The sequence below is a fragment of the Oncorhynchus masou genome, chromosome 10 (assembly GCF_036934945.1).
Source record: "Oncorhynchus masou masou isolate Uvic2021 chromosome 10, UVic_Omas_1.1, whole genome shotgun sequence".
NCBI classification, from domain to species: Eukaryota; Metazoa; Chordata; class Actinopteri; order Salmoniformes; family Salmonidae; genus Oncorhynchus; species Oncorhynchus masou.
In genome coordinates, this window is record NC_088221.1 from 50,095,907 (window position 1) to 50,115,120 (window position 19,214).

At 43.7% G+C, this 19,214-nt stretch overlaps 1 protein-coding gene across 1 annotated transcript; it reads left to right on the forward strand.

Moving 5' to 3' along the window:
* Positions 1-336: 336 nt before the first annotated feature.
* On the forward strand, positions 337-9,266 carry LOC135547724 (tubulin alpha chain-like). The gene is made up of 4 exons (XM_064976970.1): positions 337-586; positions 5,753-5,975; positions 6,161-6,309; positions 7,876-9,266. Exons 1-4 carry the CDS (start codon positions 584-586, stop codon positions 8,848-8,850), a joined length of 1,350 nt encoding a protein of 449 aa, XP_064833042.1. The 5' UTR covers positions 337-583; the 3' UTR covers positions 8,851-9,266.
* Positions 9,267-19,214: the final 9,948 nt, after the last annotated feature.

The following is a 19,214-nucleotide window of genomic DNA, read 5'->3' on the forward strand; positions in this document are numbered from 1 at the left end:
CCGCACCACTACTGTAGCACAAGGTTACAGTGCCACCTACTGGTTACCGATGAGAATATTAGAGCTGCAACGTGTCACTGCTTGGTGTATATGATGTTTGCTCAGTGGACATGTTAGGAGAAAATAGCCCATTCACATCAGAGTATAGAGGCTATAGGCAAATAATACGAGTATCTGAAACCAAGTTCGCTGCTGGAGAGGCTACCACCCATACATCTCAAATTGTAATCAGCATTGATGTACCAGCTCAGCAGAAATGTCTGCAAAGATTGAGCACAAGCCCCCCCCCCTCCCTCCCTCCTTAAAAAAATAATCTCACTCCTAGGCTAAAAATGACGCAGCAAGTTCTACCTGTGCCAGTAGCCTACGGTCGGACAATTTGCGCATACTAATAAAATACACAACGGGAGGAGAGCTCCATTCCATGACGCCACTACATTGAATATAGCGTGATTAGCAGCTCCACCACACCGGGCACAATTTACTCACGGAGATCATTTTGACGGCCGCTGCGAGAAGTCCAACATATTCCTCTGATATTATTTTCTCCGTTTAGCCAAGAGACTGATACTGAAAAAGCACAATGGTGAGTGTTTTTAATTTGGAATGCTGGTATTTCAGGTTCAACTACACATAAATGTTTATTTTTTATGTTCGGCTTGCATTCTTGTTTTAACTGTCTGTTTTTATTCAACATATGTTTTCTTATCTTTTTTTCTCATTTCATTTGCAAAAACAATGCAATATGCTACAGTTTCTGTTCTATCGTCGTTTCTATACCACTGACCATTTTAACGCACGATGTTATTTTGTCTAATGGCACAGCTCCCATGCGCAGTGTTCATTCCTACCCAACCCCGGACAGACGGTCCAGGGGTGCAGTGCAGTTTGTGTGCAACTCTAAAAAACTACAGTGACGCATCGAAAATAAACCATTACTCTCACTGAAAGGAAGAATGTCATTTTGCATTCAGTGTAGCTCACGTGAATTTACTATTTGAAATGCTTTCCTCATGATTATGCATTGAATCATTCTGTTCTGGGAAGATGTTTATTCAAACCCTTTAAAAAAACATATCCAACTTGAACTGACCAAGAACAAACTGTAATTGCAGATATTAATTAGGATTAACTATACAGTACTGTCATACTGTCTTACTATCTATAGTCTTCTCTTACTAATGAAGGGAATGAGTGAGTGAGTTAGTAGGGTGTTTCTCATGTTCAGTCAATAATGAACGTGTTGCTTTGCAGGACAGGAATTGCAGCTTTGTGGTTGTTTCAGGGTGTGTTGAGAAATGTTAGCCTACAGGAGAATCTACAGACTGAATGGGTAAGATACAGAGTCTACAGACTGAATGGGTAAGATACAGAGTCTACAGACTGAATGGGTAAGATACAGAGTCTACAGACTGAATGGGTAAGATACAGAGTCTACAGACTGAATGGGTAAGATACAGAGTCTACAGACTGAATGGGTAAGATACAGAGTCTACAGACTGAATGGGTAAGATACAGAGTCTACAGACTGAATGGGTAAGATACAGAGTCTACAGACTGAATGGGTAAGATACAGAGTCTACAGACTGAATGGGTAAGATACAGAGTCTAGAGACTGGATGGGTAAGATACAGAGTCTACAGACTGAATGGGTAAGATACAGAGTCTACAGACTGAATGGGTAAGATACAGAGTCTACAGACTGAATGGGTAAGATACAGAGTCTACAGACTGAATGGGTAAGATACAGAGTCTACAGACGGAATGGGTAAGATACAGAGTCTACAGACTGAATGGGTAAGATACAGAGTCTACAGACGGAATGGGTAAGATACAGAGTCTACAGACTGAATGGGTAAGATACAGAGTCTAGAGACTGGATGTATAAGACAGAGTCTAGAGACTGGATGGGTAAGATACAGAGTCTAGAGACTGGATGTATAAGACAGAGTCTAGAGACTGGATGGGTAAGATACAGAGTCTAGAGACTGGATGTATAAGACAGAGTCTAGAGACTGGATGGGTAAGATACAGAGTCTACAGACTGGATGTATAAGACAGAGTCTAGAGACTGGATGGGTAAGATACAGAGTCTAGAGACTGGATGGGTAAGACAGAGTCTAGAGACTGGATGTATAAGACAGAGTCTAGAGACTGGATGGGTAAGATACAGAGTCTAGAGACTGGATGTATAAGACAGAGTCTAGAGACTGGATGGGTAAGATACAGAGTCTAGAGACTGGATGTATAAGACAGAGTCTAGAGACTGGATGGGTAAGATACAGAGTCTACAGACTGAATGGGTAAGATACAGAGTCTACAGACTGAATGGGTAAGATACAGAGTCTACAGACTGAATGGGTAAGATACAGAGTCTACAGACTGAATGGGTAAGATACAGAGTCTACAGACTGAATGGGTAAGATACAGAGTCTACAGACTGAATGGGTAAGATACAGAGTCTACAGACTGAATGGGTAAGATACAGAGTCTACAGACTGAATGGGTAAGACACAGAGTCTAGAGACTGGATGTATAAGACAGAGTCTAGAGACTGGATGTATAAGACAGAGTCTAGAGACTGGATGTATAAGACAGAGTCTAGAGACTGGATGGGTAAGATACAGAGTCTAGAGACTGGATGTATAAGACAGAGTCTAGAGACTGGATGGGTAAGATACAGAGTCTACAGACTGGATGTATAAGACAGAGTCTAGAGACTGGATGGGTAAGATACAGAGTCTAGAGACTGGATGTATAAGACAGAGTCTAGAGACTGGATGGGTAAGATACAGAGTCTAGAGACTGGATGTATAAGACAGAGTCTAGAGACTGGATGGGTAAGATACAGAGTCTAGAGACTGAATGTATAAGACAGAGTCTAGAGACTGGATGGGTAAGATACAGAGTCTAGAGACTGAATGTATAAGACAGAGTCTAGAGACTGGATGGGTAAGATACCGAGTCTAGAGACTGGATGTATAAGACAGAGTCTAGAGACTGGATGGGTAAGATACAGAGTCTAGAGACTGGATGTATAAGACAGAGTCTAGAGACTGGATGGGTAAGATACAGAGTCTAGAGACTGGATGTATAAGACAGAGTCTAGAGACTGGATGGGTAAGATACAGAGTCTAGAGACTGGATGGGTAAGACAGAGTCTAGAGACTGGATGGGTAAGATACAGAGTCTAGAGACTGGATGGGTAAGATACAGAGTCTAGAGACTGGATGGGTAAGACAGAGTCTAGAGACTGGATGGGTAAGATACAGAGTCTAGAGACTGGATGGGTAAGACAGAGTCTAGAGACTGGATGGGTAAGACAGAGTCTAGAGACTGGATGGGTAAGATACAGAGTCTAGAGACTGGATGTATAAGACAGAGTCTAGAGACTGGATGGGTAAGACAGAGTCTAGAGACTGGATGTATAAGACAGAGTCTAGAGACTGGATGGGTAAGACAGAGTCTAGAGACTGGATGGGTAAGACAGAGTCTAGAGACTGGATGTATAAGACAGAGTCTAGAGACTGGATGGGTAAGACAGAGTCTAGAGACTGGATGGGTAAGACAGAGTCTAGAGACTGGATGTATAAGACAGAGTCTAGAGACTGGATGGGTAAGACAGAGTCTAGAGACTGGATGTATAAGACAGAGTCTAGAGACTGGATGGGTAAGATACCGAGTCTAGAGACTGGATGGGTAAGATACAGAGTCTAGAGACTGGATGGGTAAGACAGAGTCTAGAGACTGGATGTATAAGACAGAGTCTAGAGACTGGATGGGTAAGACAGAGTCTAGAGACTGGATGTATAAGACAGAGTCTAGAGACTGGATGGGTAAGATACCGAGTCTAGAGACTGGATGGGTAAGATACAGAGTCTAGAGACTGGATGGGTAAGATACAGAGTCTAGAGACTGGATAGTTACAGAATCTACAGGTAAAATCTACAGACAGAATAGTTATATAACAGAATCTACAGGCAGAATCTACAATGAGTACTTTATCTAGTATTTTAACTAGTACTTTAACTAGTACTTTATCTAGTACTTTATCTAGTACTTTATCTAGTACTTTATCTAGTACTTTATCTAGTACTTCAACTAGTACTTCAACTAGTACTTCAAAGTTTGATAGAGCTGGGTTTCCATCTATGAAATGTCTAGCTGGATTTTGGTGGGGACTGCCTGGCGATCGTAGGAGTGAGTAAAAGTCAGGTTAATGAGACTGAGGGTTCCTCAGAAATAGCAACCATTTGGCGATCATCTCCCCCCCCCAGTAGGCCCCTGTCCATCACTGTCTCGGGGGGGGCAGCTAAAATGGGGCAGGTTTAAAAATAGTCTGTGACAAGGGCAGAGGGAATTATCACCAATCCCTAGAGGAGACACGGAGTCATACTTTTAGGGCCAGTTTCCCAGACCAAGATTACACCTCTCAATGGACTAAAAAGCATGCTCCGTTGTGGGTCTCCATTGAAATAGCTTCTTAGTCCAGCACTAGGTTTAATCAGTATCTGTCTGGGAAAGTGATCTTTAGATGGTAGTGTGCCTGTGTGTGTCTGAATTCGGCCTATAAACTGGGTGTATCAGGAGTCACAGCCAATACATCACTGACTCATTGTCACACAGACATAAGTCAGACATTATTTAGTGTTATCCTGCCGTGTTCTGGTCTGTTCTCATAGATGATTGTAGGGTATTTTTAGTTTTCTGGCTTCGGCAGCTGCTGCTGATGATGAGGCAGAGGCCAAGTTATCTGTCCTCGAGAACATAATGGTTGTCTGAAATGGCAGCCTATCCCCTATATAGTGTCTGAAATGGCAGCCTATCCCCTATATAGTGTCTGAAATGGCAGCCTATCCCCTATATAGTGTCTGAAATTGCAGCCCATCCCCTATATAGTGTCTGAAATGGCAGCCTATCCCCTATATAGTGTCTGAAATGGCAGCCTATCCCCTATATAGTGTCTGAAATGGCAGCCTATCCCTTATATACTGTCTGAAATGGCAGCCTATCCCCTATATAGTGTCTGAAATGGCAGCCTATTCCCTATATAGTGTCTGAAATGGCAGCCTATCCCCTATATAGTGCACTACTTTTTACCAGCACCTTATAGGTGCTGACCTTGCCATTTTGAAATGCAGTCAGAGAGAGGAGAGGATGGCAGTTATTTCAGTAAGTTCTTGGCTGGTCATTATCTCTGCAGCAGGCAGCCATTTCTGTCTCGACTCCTCCTCATCTCCTGCTGCTGGTCATTATCTCTGCAGCAGGCAGCCATTTCTGTCTCGACTTCTCTTGTTTGTCAAGACTCAGAATGCCATAGGACACCGTGTGTCCCACATATACTGTGTGTTTGTACATAGTGCACTATTAGGGCGTACACACTGTGACTGACATACTACCTTGTCTTGTAATGAACCTGACTGGCCACCTAGACATCAACAGATTCTGTCAGTTTGAACTCAGTCACATTGTAAAGTAAACACTACTACTATTCCAGTAATATATTTCCATATATTTCTCATGCAACAAATAGATACTTACAGTCTGTGTAATGGAAAGAGCAGGTGTTCTTAATGTTTTGTCCACTCAGTGTATCGTAATCATTTACACACGTGTGTCGACTGTGTGACATGACATCTGAATTCTTGGACCTCTTGGACCACACTGTAATATCCTCCATGCAGTCAGGTGTGATCGCTGTCTATTTCATTCACATGGTCTCTTCTCCTTCTCTCCCCGTCTCTCTCCACAGCGTGAGTGTATCTCTGTTCACGTGGGCCAGGCTGGAGTCCAGATGGGCAACACCTGTTGGGAGCTGTACTGCTTGGAGCATGGGATCCAGCCGGACGGACAGATGCCCAGTGACAAGCCCACAGGTAACCTCGACGACTCCTTCACCACCTTCTTCAGCGCCACGGGCACCGGGAAATACGTGCCACGCGCCATCTTCGTCGACCTGGAGCCCACCGTTATCGGTAAGTTGTTTGTCTTTTTACAGAAACGTTTATCCTTTTGAAAAACATTTCAACATTTACGACGCCTCTACTGAAGCAAATCTCAGATGTGCCAGTGCATTCAGTTTCTAAATGTGTACAGAACATCATCCACTGGTATCTGGTCTTCTCTCCATATAGAAAAATACTATTTTCTCTTTCTCCAGATGAGGTGAGGACAGGCACCTACCGCCAGCTGTTCCACCCTGAGCAGCTCATCTCAGGCAAGGAGGATGCTGCCAACAACTACGCCCGCGGTCACTACACCATCGGCAAGGAGATCATTGACTCCGTCCTGGACAGGATCCGTAAACTGGTAAGAACGATTAAAGAATGAATTGTTGACAATTATGAACATTGTAGATATGATAAACAAGAAGCTTTTCTCCCATAACCCCCGTAACCCATAACCCCCGTAACACCCATAGCCCCCGTAACACCCATAGCCCCCGTAACACCCATAACCCCCGTAACACCCATAACCCCCGTAACACCCATAACCCCCGTAACACCCATAACCCCCGTAACACCCATAACCCCCGTAACACCCATAACCCCCGTAACACCCATAACCCCGTAACACCCATAACCCCGTAACACCCATAACCCCCGTAACCCATAACCCCCTGCGTTATTCCCAATATCAATTGATAACGGTTGAACCATCCAAATCAAAAGGAGGAGAATAGACAGCCTTGTGGTACACCACTGTTGATGTTATACTGAACTAAATTAGAAACGCAACATTTAAATTCAAAATTTTTACTGAGTTACAGTTCATATAAGGAAATCAGTTAGGCCCCTAATCTGTGGATTTCACATGACTGGGAATATAGATACCTTTTTTAAATTATTTTTTTAAGTAGGGGCGTGGATCAGAAAACCAGTCAATATCTGGTGTGATTTACCTAATGCAGTGCGACACATCTCCTTCGCATAGAGTCGATCAGGTTGTTGATTGGCCTGTGGAATGTTGTCCCACTCCTCTTCAATGGCTGTGCGATGTTGCTGGATATTGGCGGGCACTGGAACACGCTGTCGTACACGTCGATCCAAAGCAACTCAAACATGCTCAACGGGTGACATGTCTGGTGAGTCTGCAGGCCATGGAAGAACTGGGACATTTTCAGTTTCCAGAAATTGTGTATAAATCCTTGGGACATGGAGCCGAGCATTATCATGCTGAAACATGAGGTGATGGCGCCGGATGAACGGCACAACAATGGGCCTCAGGATCTCATCACAGTATCTCTGTGTATTCAAATTGCCATCGATAAAATGCAATTGTGCTCGTTGTCCGTAGCTTATGCTTGCCCATACCATAATCCCACCGCTACCATGGGGCACTCTGTTTACAACGTTGACGTCAGCAAACCGTTCACCCGACGCCATACACGTGGTCTGCGGTGGTGAGACCGGTTGGACATGCTGGCACATTTTTCTAAAATTACGTTGGAGGCGGCCTGTGGTAGAGAAATTAACATTCAATTCTCTGGCAACAGCTATCGTGGACATTTCTGCAGACATTTTAGAGGAGCCTTCTATTGTTCCCATCACAAGGTGCAGCTGTGTAATGATCATGCTGTTTACTCAGCTTCTTGATATGCGACACCTGTCAGGTGGATGAATTATGTTGGCAAAAGGAGAAATGCTCACTAACGGGGACGTAAACACATTTGTGAAAAACATTTTAGGGAAATAAGCTTCTTGTGTTTATGGAGCATTTCTGGGATCTTTTATTTCAGCTCATGAAACATGGGACCAACACTTTACATGTTGCGTTTTTATATTTTTGTTCAGTGTAATTGCCTCTAAATTCATAGTGTCTGATAATGCTGTGTTGATGTGCTGGTCTGATAGGCTGTGATGATGTCTCCCTCAGGCTGACCAGTGTACTGGTCTCCAAGGTTTCCTGGTTTTCCACAGCTTTGGAGGAGGCACCGGTTCTGGTTTCACCTCCCTGCTGATGGAACGTCTGTCTGTCGATTTTGGCAAGAAGTCTAAGCTGGAGTTTGCCATCTATCCAGCTCCCCAGGTGTCCACGGCTGTGGTGGAGCCCTACAACTCCATCCTGACCACTCACACCACCCTGGAGCACTCTGACTGTGCCTTCATGGTGGACAATGAGGCCATCTATGACATCTGCCGTAGGAACCTTGACATTGAGCGTCCCTCGTACACCAACCTCAACAGGCTGATCAGTCAGATCGTCTCTTCCATCACTGCCTCCCTGCGTTTCGATGGAGCCCTGAATGTTGATCTGACAGAGTTCCAGACCAACTTGGTGCCCTACCCCCGTATCCACTTCCCTCTGGCCACATATGCCCCAGTCATCTCCGCTGAGAAGGCCTATCATGAGCAGCTGTCAGTGGCTGAGATCACCAATGCCTGCTTTGAGCCGGCCAATCAGATGGTGAAGTGTGACCCTCGTCACGGCAAATACATGGCCTGCTGTCTCCTGTACCGTGGTGACGTTGTTCCCAAAGATGTCAATGTAGCGATCGCTGCCATCAAAACCAAGAGGAGTATCCAGTTTGTGGACTGGTGTCCCACTGGCTTCAAGGTGGGTATCAACTACCAGCCCCCTACGGTAGTTCCTGGAGGAGACCTGGCCAAGGTCCAGAGGGCCGTGTGCATGCTGAGTAACACCACAGCCATCGCTGAGGCCTGGGCCCGTCTGGACCACAAGTTTGACCTGATGTATGCCAAGAGAGCCTTTGTGCACTGGTACGTTGGTGAGGGCATGGAGGAGGGAGAGTTCTCTGAGGCCAGAGAAGACATGGCAGCCCTGGAGAAGGACTATGAAGAGGTGGGCATCGACTCGTTTGAGGAGGGGGAAGAAGGAGAAGAGTATTAAACAACGAATTTGCTGGTTTTGCTTCCGGAACAAAATGAATGTTACAAGGTTAATTGCCAAATGAGTCCAAAGGGAGCAGTCAAATATTTTGGTTATTGTATCTTAATTATTAAACCGTATTTAATGTGTATGTCATTGACACTGAATGTTATATCCACATCATGAAATTCCACATCTTAGACAATTTAGAAATGAAAAATTGCTGAAAAAGTTACCCCTTTTCTTTGATTTGAAGAATACAATTTCCTTGCCAATGTTTTCCTTTTTTACTGAGTTATTCTAAATCAATGTTTTATTAAACGCTAAGGCAGAAGTTGTACAGGAACATGCTAGTTTTTATAATGAGGCCCTCATCAATAATGTATAATGTCCAAGCTCAATAAAGTTATCCTCAAAATAAATCACTTTATTCTTCTTTATTCATACCCTACTACACCAAGACTTGACTAGATGTTAGTGTTTTACTGTAGCCAACAAGGACACTTTATGAATGAATACAGTAGGCTAAATGCTAATTATCCCCTAGTATATCATCCTACTGCACCAGTATTCCGGCATTTTGATTACTGCTATCAATGTTGGATTTATTAACTCATCTCAGCCTTCATAAATGTGGAGGATTTATGTTTGAGGCTAATTCGATCATTGGATATCCACTTTGCGGCTTCAGAGCGACGTGGTATCGTATAAAGGTGCCCGCACCTTCAGATTTGGTTTATTCCAAGTGAACGTCATACTCCTTTAAACGACATTCGCTTGGAAAAGACGAGAAATAGCTGCAATGTGTTACGTGGAAAAAGCTGGTAATATTGCAGAGGAAGTCTTAGTCGATCAATTTTACATCTGGGATGTTTGGTGCAGTAAGGGATTTCTTTTGTGTGTGTTGCTCGTCTCTCGTTGAATGACAAAGACTTCATTGATGAATCCCGTCCATATTTGCCTACTAGGAGTAGTAATGTTGACCAATCACCGATGAAAGGGTGTAGACTTCGGCTACTGAACTTCGACTTGACTCAAGAAAAAATGTGTTGGCAAAGAAGAGGAAAGAACCTTGCAGAACACCAAAAGTCACAACATGTTGTTATAATATGTGGCAGACTGGTCTCATAGACTAGACGTAACATAGTAACTGTAAATCCGGGACGCTCAAATGAGTATGATAGGTTACGTTTGGTTACATAACATACAAGGTTACTTATTAAGTTAAGGCAAAAACAAAAGTAGGGTGGTTGGTCGAGGTGGATTGGTAGGCGTATAACGCTAACAACCCTCCTTTTTTTGCTACTTCGCAGCATGTTAGTTAATCGTTCCCGTAACCTTAACACTTTTAACTAACCCTTCCACCATCCCTAACCTTAACCCCTAGAGCTAGCTAATGTTAGCGTTAGCCACAACAAATTGACATTTTTATTTTATTTTACCTTTATTTAACCAGGCAACAAATTCTTATTTTCAATGACGGCCTAGGAACAGTGGGTTAACTGCCTGTTCAGGGGCAAAATGACAGATTTGTACCTTGTCAGCTCGGGGATTTGAACTTGCAACCTTTCGGGTACTAGTCCAACGCTCTAACCACTAAGCTACTCTGCCGCCCCATTTTAACATATCATACATTTTGCAAAGTCGTAAAATATCACACGAAATGGATGATGGACATCCACAAATTAATACATACCATATGAAACGTAACATATCATACTAAATGGAGTTAACACTTTTTGCTAATCTTTCACCTTGTCCGAGAGAGATTTACATGGTTACCAAAACGTCACGCCAGGTTAAGCCTACACGAAACACAGCCCTTATTTTAAGCGTTTCTAAAATCTCCTATGGGAAAAATGAATGGTGGAAAAGCATTTGGAGCTATTTCCCTGTTTGACCTGTTTGACCGCTAGGTTTTATGACACCACTGTGGGACTTTATTTCGGAAAGGGGAGGGGACATTCGGGCCGGTAGCTTGCAAAGAAAGAGGGTGGAGCACCTTGTTCTGGTTTTCGATCTTCGTTCCAGCATTTCTTAATCGCTTCTCTTTACATGTATGGGGCCCAGAATTTAATTGAGCAGCTGACAAATCACATGAGACTTCAAATTAACAGAGATTACGTTGGTAGGTACAAAAGGGGTTTAGGATTTCCCCCGACTGCTTTTATCCACTTAAAGTAGATGTAGTATTGTAATAGTTCCACTAGAGGCCAGTAATACCATGCTACGACCGTACTATAGTCTAATTGTTGCATGTTGCCTACACTGTGGTCACTCTTCTTTGGTAAACTTTACCTTTCCATCTCTGGTTGTATTGAATCTCACCAACACCATCCACAAGATGAATATTAGGGGAGGATGTTGCGCTTTGAATCCTTTTCCTTATATTGGGGCTTCCGAGTGGCGCAGCCGTCTAAGGCACTGTATCTCAGCGCTAGTCGGCGTCACTACCGACTCCCTGGTTTCGATTCCAGGCTGTATCACAACCAGCCGTGATTGGGTTTTCCCATAGGGAGGCGCACAATTGGTCCAGCGTCGCCTGGGTTAGGGTTTGTTCTCAACTGACTTGCCTGGTTAAATAAGAAAATGTATTAATGCAAAGTGAAGACCTAATGATGTAGGAAGCACATGGAATCGCAACACATCTTATTAAGAAGAGGTGCCTTGTGCTGTTTCTCCACTCTAATTGGCTAGTACACCCCCGTTTGTTTCAGTACATATAAAACAATTAGCAGAGATGATTCTGGTCCTCTCGCCAGGATCACTACACTGTAAAAAGTGGTACAACGCTGTTGTTCTCCTAAAGTGTGTTTTACTGATGGTATAACAGAAAAATTACACTCTCAGTTCATTCAACCTATTCTATTCAATATGTCTGAAATCCAATAAATAATTTGGCAGATCAATGTGATTTTTTTTTTATTGAATTAAACCTAATTTGCACCTCAGCATTGTGACCTATCAAAAGAGTTGGGGCATGGCTTATTGGGGGTCGTGGCTTTAACCTTGTTATTTTTTGGCCTCCCATGAGAGTGAATGTCATTCCAGTTCATCCATTTTTTCTCACTTTGATTTGATTTCCAGCATTGAGTCTGTGATGTAACATTCATAAGTGCATGTGTTGCTTAAGGCCCATTCCATCGAAGACCTTCACCAAGCTCTGGTCCACCCTCACGTGCCTGAAGGAAGCACTGTGGTCCTCCTGTAACCTGCTGGTAGTGAAAAACGTAGAGACCACCCCCCAGGCAGTGGCCATGGTAGCCACGGAAGCCCTGAGGTGGTACGGAAGAAAGGGGGCCTCAACCCCAAGCGAAGGGTCCCCCACAACACCCTAGGTCCCGGCGGCCACGGCCTGACAGCGCTGCGGCGCCTAGGGCGATGCGACTAGGGGAGGGATCCCCCCTGGGCCCCGAAGGACGGGACGATGATCCATTCAGAAGAGCAGGATGAGGTGAGCTTGATAAAGACTCACCCCGCTCCTGTACAAGGGACTAAGACAGCCTTTTAACAAAGTGGCTTTTTAACATGTTTTTAACATGTTAACATGTTTTTCATGTCTTAAAAATGTTTTACCTTTGTTAGATCATTAGTACACATTTTAAATGGCTTTTACAGATTTTATGTTTTTACAAGGAAAGTACTTTTATTCATAGTTGTTTTCATTGGTTTTAACAACATGTACTTTTTAACAAATTGAAATGTAACTTTCAAATGCTGTGTTTTATGCTTTGTTGCCGTTTTTTATGTGTACAAATGATGTAAAAAATGTATGAGCTGTTTTTAAAGGAATTGTGCCAATAAAACTTTTCCAAAAGAAAAAATGTGTTGCTTAAGAGCCTGATTAAAACGTCCATTGCTGAGGGGGACAACAATTGGTAATTAAATCCTGGCTAATAAATATGAAGGTTTTACGTAAAGAATCAATTTTAAGTCATTTTTTCATGTTATTGAACGATCATATTTTCTTCACTTGCAAGGAATTGATTTTGTTGATTTTTTTGCTTGTAATCCAATTGAAGACATTTGGGTAAGTAATTCCGAAGTGAACAATCTACTTGAAAAAAGATGTAAAAATGTTTTGTATTTACATTACATTTTAGTTTGTAGTTATGTTACTAAATAGGTTAAACTTGAGTGTTCAAAGAAATAGGTTGCAACTTGAAATATAGGGTTCATATATAACAGTTGGCATTGAATCATATATTTGGTTTCAACAAATTGAGAAAACCTCATTTATACCAGTTGAAGTATTTTTTTTAGGATGATACAGTCTTTTGTGTGTGTAATCAATCTCCACGGCCTCACCAACAAACACACACCTTACTACACTCCAGCCTGGAGTAGGATATGGCCACCCATAAACCTCAGCAAACACACAATTGTTCTGTTTCTCTCTGTCTTCAACCAGTGGAATAATTCATTTTTAATTCATATTTTTCCCCTCATTTAACCAATAACCTCTCTATCCGCTGAGACCCAAATTCATTACATAGGAACCTTATTTGTCTTTCAGATGATCTCATCATTAAAATGTTACACTGTGTTGAGCGTAATAAACCATCCCTCGTGTTGACCCTAATAAACCCTCCCTCGTGTTGACCCTAATAAACCCTCCCTCATGTTGACCCTAATAAACCATCCCTCATGTTGACCCTAATAAACCCTCCCTCGTGTTGACCCTAATAAACCATCCCTCGTGTTGACCCTAATAAACCATCCCTCGTGTTGACCCTAATAAACCCAGCCTCATGCTGACCCTAATAAACCATCCCTCGTGTTGACCCTAATAAACCATCCCTCATGCTGACCCTAATAAACCATCCCTCATGTTGACCCTAATAAACCATCCCTCGTGTTGACCCTAATAAACCATCCCTCGTGTTGACCCTAATAAACCATCCTCGTGTTGACCCTAATAAACCATCCCTCGTGTTGACCCTAATAAACCATCCCTCGTGTTGACCCTAATAAACCATCCCTCGTGTTGACCCTAATAAACCATCCCTACCCTAATAAACCATCCCTCATGTTGACCCTAATAAACCATCCCTCATGTTGACCCTAATAAACCATCCCTCATGTTGACCCTAATAAACCATCCCTCATGTTGACCGTAATAAACCATCCCTCATGTTGACCCTAATAAACCATCCCTCATGTAATAAACCCTCCCTCGTGTTGACCGTAATAAACCATCCCTCATGTTGACCGTAATAAACCATCCCTCGTTTGACCGTAATAAACCATCCCTCGTGTTGACCGTAATAAACCATCCCTCGTGTTGACCCTAATAAACCATCCCTCGTGTTGACCCTAATAAACCATCCCTCGTGTTGACCCTAATAAACCATCCCTCGTGTTGACCCTAATAAACCATCCCTCGTGTTGACCCTAATAAACCATCCCTCATGTTGACCCTAATAAACCATCCCTCGTGTTGACCCTAATAAACCATCCCTCATGTTGACCATAATAAACCATCCCTCATGTTGACCGTAATAAACCCTCCCTCGTGTTGACCGTAATAAACCATCCCTCATGTTGACCGTAATAAACCATCCCTCATGTTGACCGTAATAAACCCTCCCTCGTGTTGACCGTAATAAACCATCCCTCATGTTGACCGTAATAAACCCTCCCTCATGTTGACCGTAATAAACCATCCCTCGTGTTGACCGTAATAAACCATCCCTCATGTTGACCCTAATAAACCATCCCTCGTGTTGACCCTAATAAACCATCCCTCGTGTTGACCCTAATAAACCATCCCTCGTGTTGACCCTAATAAACCATCCCTCGTGTTGACCCTAATAAACCATCCCTCGTGTTGACCCTAATAAACCATCCCTCGTGTTGACCCTAATAAACCATCCCTCGTGTTGACCCTAATAAACCCTCCCTCATGCTGACCCTAATAAACCATTCCTCATGTTGACCCTAATAAACCATCCCTCATGTTGACCCTAATAAATCATCCCTCGTGTTGAACCTAATAAACCATCCCTCGTGTTGACCCTAATAAACCATCGCTCGTGTTGACCCTAATAAACCATCCCTTGTGTTGACCCTAATAAACCATCCCTTGTGTTGACCCTAATAAACCATCCCTCGTCTTGACCGCAATAAACCATCCCTCGTGTTGACCCTAATAAACCATCCCTCGTGTTGACCGAAATAAACCATCCCTCGTGTTGACCGTAAAAAACCATCCCTCATGTTGACCCTAATAAACCATCCCTCGTGTTGACCCTAATAAACCATCCCTCGTGTTGACCCTAATAAACCATCCCTCATGTTGACCCTAATAAACCATCCCTCGTGTTGACTGTAATAAACCTTCCCTCATGTTGACCCTAATAAACCATCCCTCATGTTGACCGTAATAAACCCTCCCTCGTGTTGACCGTAATAAACCATCCCTCGTGTTGACTCTAATAAACCATCCCTCATGTTGACCCTAATAAACCATCCCTCGTGTTGAACCTAATAAACCATCCCTCATGTTGACCGTAATAAACCATCCCTCCTGCTGACCCTAATAAACCATCTCTCATGTTGACCCTAATAAACCATCCCTCGTGTTGACCCTAATAAACCATCCCTCATGTTGACCCTAATAAACCATCCCTCATGTTGACCCTAATAAACCATCCCTCATGTTGACCGTAATAAACCCTCCCTCATGTTGACCGTAATAAACCCTCCCTCGTGTTGACCGTAATAAACCATCCCTCATGTTGACCGTAATAAACCCTCCCTCGTGTTGACCGTAATAAACCATCCCTCATGTTGACCGTAATAAACCATCCCTCGTGTTGACCGTAATAAACCATCCCTCGTGTTGACCCTAATAAACCATCCCTCGTGTTGACCCTAATAAACCATACCTCGTGTTGACCCTAATAAACCATCCCTCGTGTTGACCCTAATAAACCATCCCTCATGTTGACCCTAATAAACCATCCCTCGTGTTGACTGTAATAAACCTTCCCTCATGTTGACCCTAATAAACCATCCCTCATGTTGACCGTAATAAACCATCCCTCATGCTGACCCTAATAAACCATCCCTCATGTTGACCCTAATAAACCATCCCTCGTGTTGACCCTAATAAACCATCCCTCATGTTGACCCTAATAAACCATCCCTCGTGTTGACCCTAATAAACCATCCCTCGTGTTGACCCTAATAAACCATCCCTCATGCTGACCCTAATAAACCATCCCTCATGTTGACCCTAATAAACCATCCCTCGTGTTGACCCTAATAAACCATCCCTCATGTTGACCGTAATAAACCATCCCTCATGCTGACCCTAATAAACCATCCCTCATGTTGACCCTAATAAACCATCCCTCGTGTTGACCCTAATAAACCATCCCTCATGTTGACCCTAATAAACCATCCCTCGTGTTGACCCTAATAAACCATCCCTCATGTTGACCCTAATAAACCATCCCTCATGCTGACCCTAATAAACCATCCCTCATGTTGACCGTAATAAACCATCCCTCATGTTGACCCTAATAAACCATCCCTCGTGTTGACCGTAATAAACCATCCCTCGTGTTGACCCTAATAAACCATCCCTCGTGTTGACCCTAATAAACCATCCCTCGTGTTGACCCTAATAAACCATCCCTCGTGTTGACCCTAATAAACCATCCCTCGTGTTGACCCTAATAAACCATCCCTCGTGTTGACCCTAATAAACCATCCCTCGTGTTGACCCTAATAAACCATCCCTCGTGTTGACCCTAATAAACCATCCCTCATGTTGACCCTAATAAACCATCCCTCATGTTGACCCTAATAAACCATCCTTCATGTTGACCCTAATAAACCATCCCTCATGTTGACCCTAATAAACCATCCCTCGTGTTGACCCTAATAAACCATCCCTCATGTTGACCCTAATAAACCATCCCTCATGCTGACCCTAATAAACCATCCCTCGTGTTGACCCTAATAAACCATCCCTCATGTTGACCCTAATAAACCATCCCTCATGTTGACCCTAATAAACCATCCTTCATGTTGACCCTAATAAACCCTAATAAACCATCCCTCATGTTGACCGTAATAAACCCTCCCTCGTGTTGACCGTAATAACCCTCCCTCGTGTTGACTGTAATAAACCTTCCCTCATGTTGACCCTAATAAACCCTCCCTCATGTTGACCCTAATAAACCATCCCTCGTCTTGACCCTAATAAACCATCCCTCATGTTGACTGTTATAAACCATCCCTCATGCTGACTATAATAAACCCTCCTTCATATAGTGTTGCATTATGGGTCAGGGTTGAGTGCCTCTGATCACAGTGCTGCATTATGGGTCTGTTGATATAGAGGTTCTGACAGTTTTTAAAGAGACCTACACAAACGCAGTCAGTATGTCGTAATATTTTAACAATTGCATTTTTAATTGATACGGAAAACAAGCTCCACTGATTGTGTTAAATGTAAAGGCCATGGGGTTTGTAATGTACACAGAGGAATAACAGGAGGTTATGAAGCAGTGTCCTGACGTTGTGACACTGTGTTCCTGTTTAATAAACGTGAAGGCTTTGTCTGTTAACACACTATTTCAGGAAAACGAAATAGCCTAAATTAAACAGCTCTGCTCGGGAGGCAGAGAGAGGTGTGTGTGTGTGTGTGTGTGTGTGTGTGTGTGTGTGTGTGTGTGTGTGTGTGTGTGTGTGTGTGTGTGTGTGTGTGTGTGTGTGTGTGTGTGTGTGTGTGTGTGTGTGTGTGTGTGGCGCCACAGAGAAACTCAGGAAAATCAGCTCCACATCTTAACGACTGTAATGAAGTCCTGATTCACCTATTAGCTCCAATCACATCACACCTCTTGGGTCATTCCACCGATTCAGTGCCCTTTGAGAGGTTTAACTTGGTCAAAATTAACTTTTGATTTCACCTCATTTTAATATTCTGTCATAAAGAACATATATTCAACTTCATAAAAAAAACAAGTTTTCCATCTCCATAGGTTAAATACAAAAAAATGACTATAGTAAGTGCCTATTAAATAATAAGTTGGATACAATCAGTTTTTGTTGTTGTTGTGAGTTAAATAAAAAAAACAATAGAGTTTGCAGTGCTGTTCAGGACCTACATAGTATGTGACTCTAAAAGTATGACAACACTGGGCGGATGTACAACAAAATAGCTTAGTGGACTTAAATGGGCTGCTTTCACATCAGCAGCCAAATTCTGCCCCCCACACTAATTGGTCTTTTGACCAATCAGATCAGCTCATGTGAAAAGATTTGATGTGATTGGTCAAAAGAACAATTAGTGTTAAAAAAAAAGATCAGAATTGGGCTGCCTGTGTAAACCCAGCCTTATAGTATGAAGTCCTTTTTTGCTCCCCTTGTTGAATGTAACGCAAATGACGATTGAACAGAAGATAACTACTTGTAACCCCTTACTAGTGAATGTCTCTGGGCCACTGCTGAGCCGAGTAGTGGCTACTATGGATAACATTCTCATTCTTCACCAGTCATCACTGTTGATGATGATACCTGCTCGTGAGTGGTGAGACATTTTTTGTAGTATCCCAAATGGCACCCTATATAGTGTACTACTTTTGACCAGAGTACTATGGGCACAATATAGGGAATAGGGCACAGTAAACATCCCACTCTCCTCATAGCCCCACCCAAACCCTCCTCTCCAGTCCCACTCTCCTCATAACTCCACCCCTCCTCTCCAGTCCCACTCTCCTCATAGCCCCACCTCACCCTTCCCCTCCAGCCCCACTCTCCTCATAACTCCACCCTTCCTCTCCAGCCCCACTCTCCTCATAACCCCACCCCTCCTCTCCAGTCCCACTCTCCTCATAACTCCACCCCTCCTCTCCAGTCCCACTCTCCTCATAGCCCCACCTCACCCTTCCCCTCCAGCCCCACTCTCCTAACTCCACCCCTCCTCTCCAGTCCCACTCTCCTCATAACCCCACCCTCCTCTCCAGTCCCACTCTCCTCATAACCCCACCCCCCCTCCTCTCCAGTCCCACTCTCCTCATAACTCCACCCCTCCTCTCCAGTCCCACTCTCCTCATAACTCCACCCCTCCTCTCCAGTCCCACTCTCCTCATAACTCCACCCCTCCTCCCAGTCCCACTCTCCTCACTAACTCCACCCCTAGTCCCACTCCACCCCACCCCAACCCTCCTCTCCAGTTCCACTCTCCTCATAGCCCCACCCCAACCCTCCTCTCCAGTCCCACTCTCCTCATAACTCCACCCCTCCTCTCCAGTCCCACTCTCCTCATAACTCCACCCCTCCTCTCCAATCCCACTCTCCTCATAACCCCACCCCTCCTCTCCAGTCCCACTCTCCTCATAACCCCACCCCACCCTTCCTCTCCAGCCCCA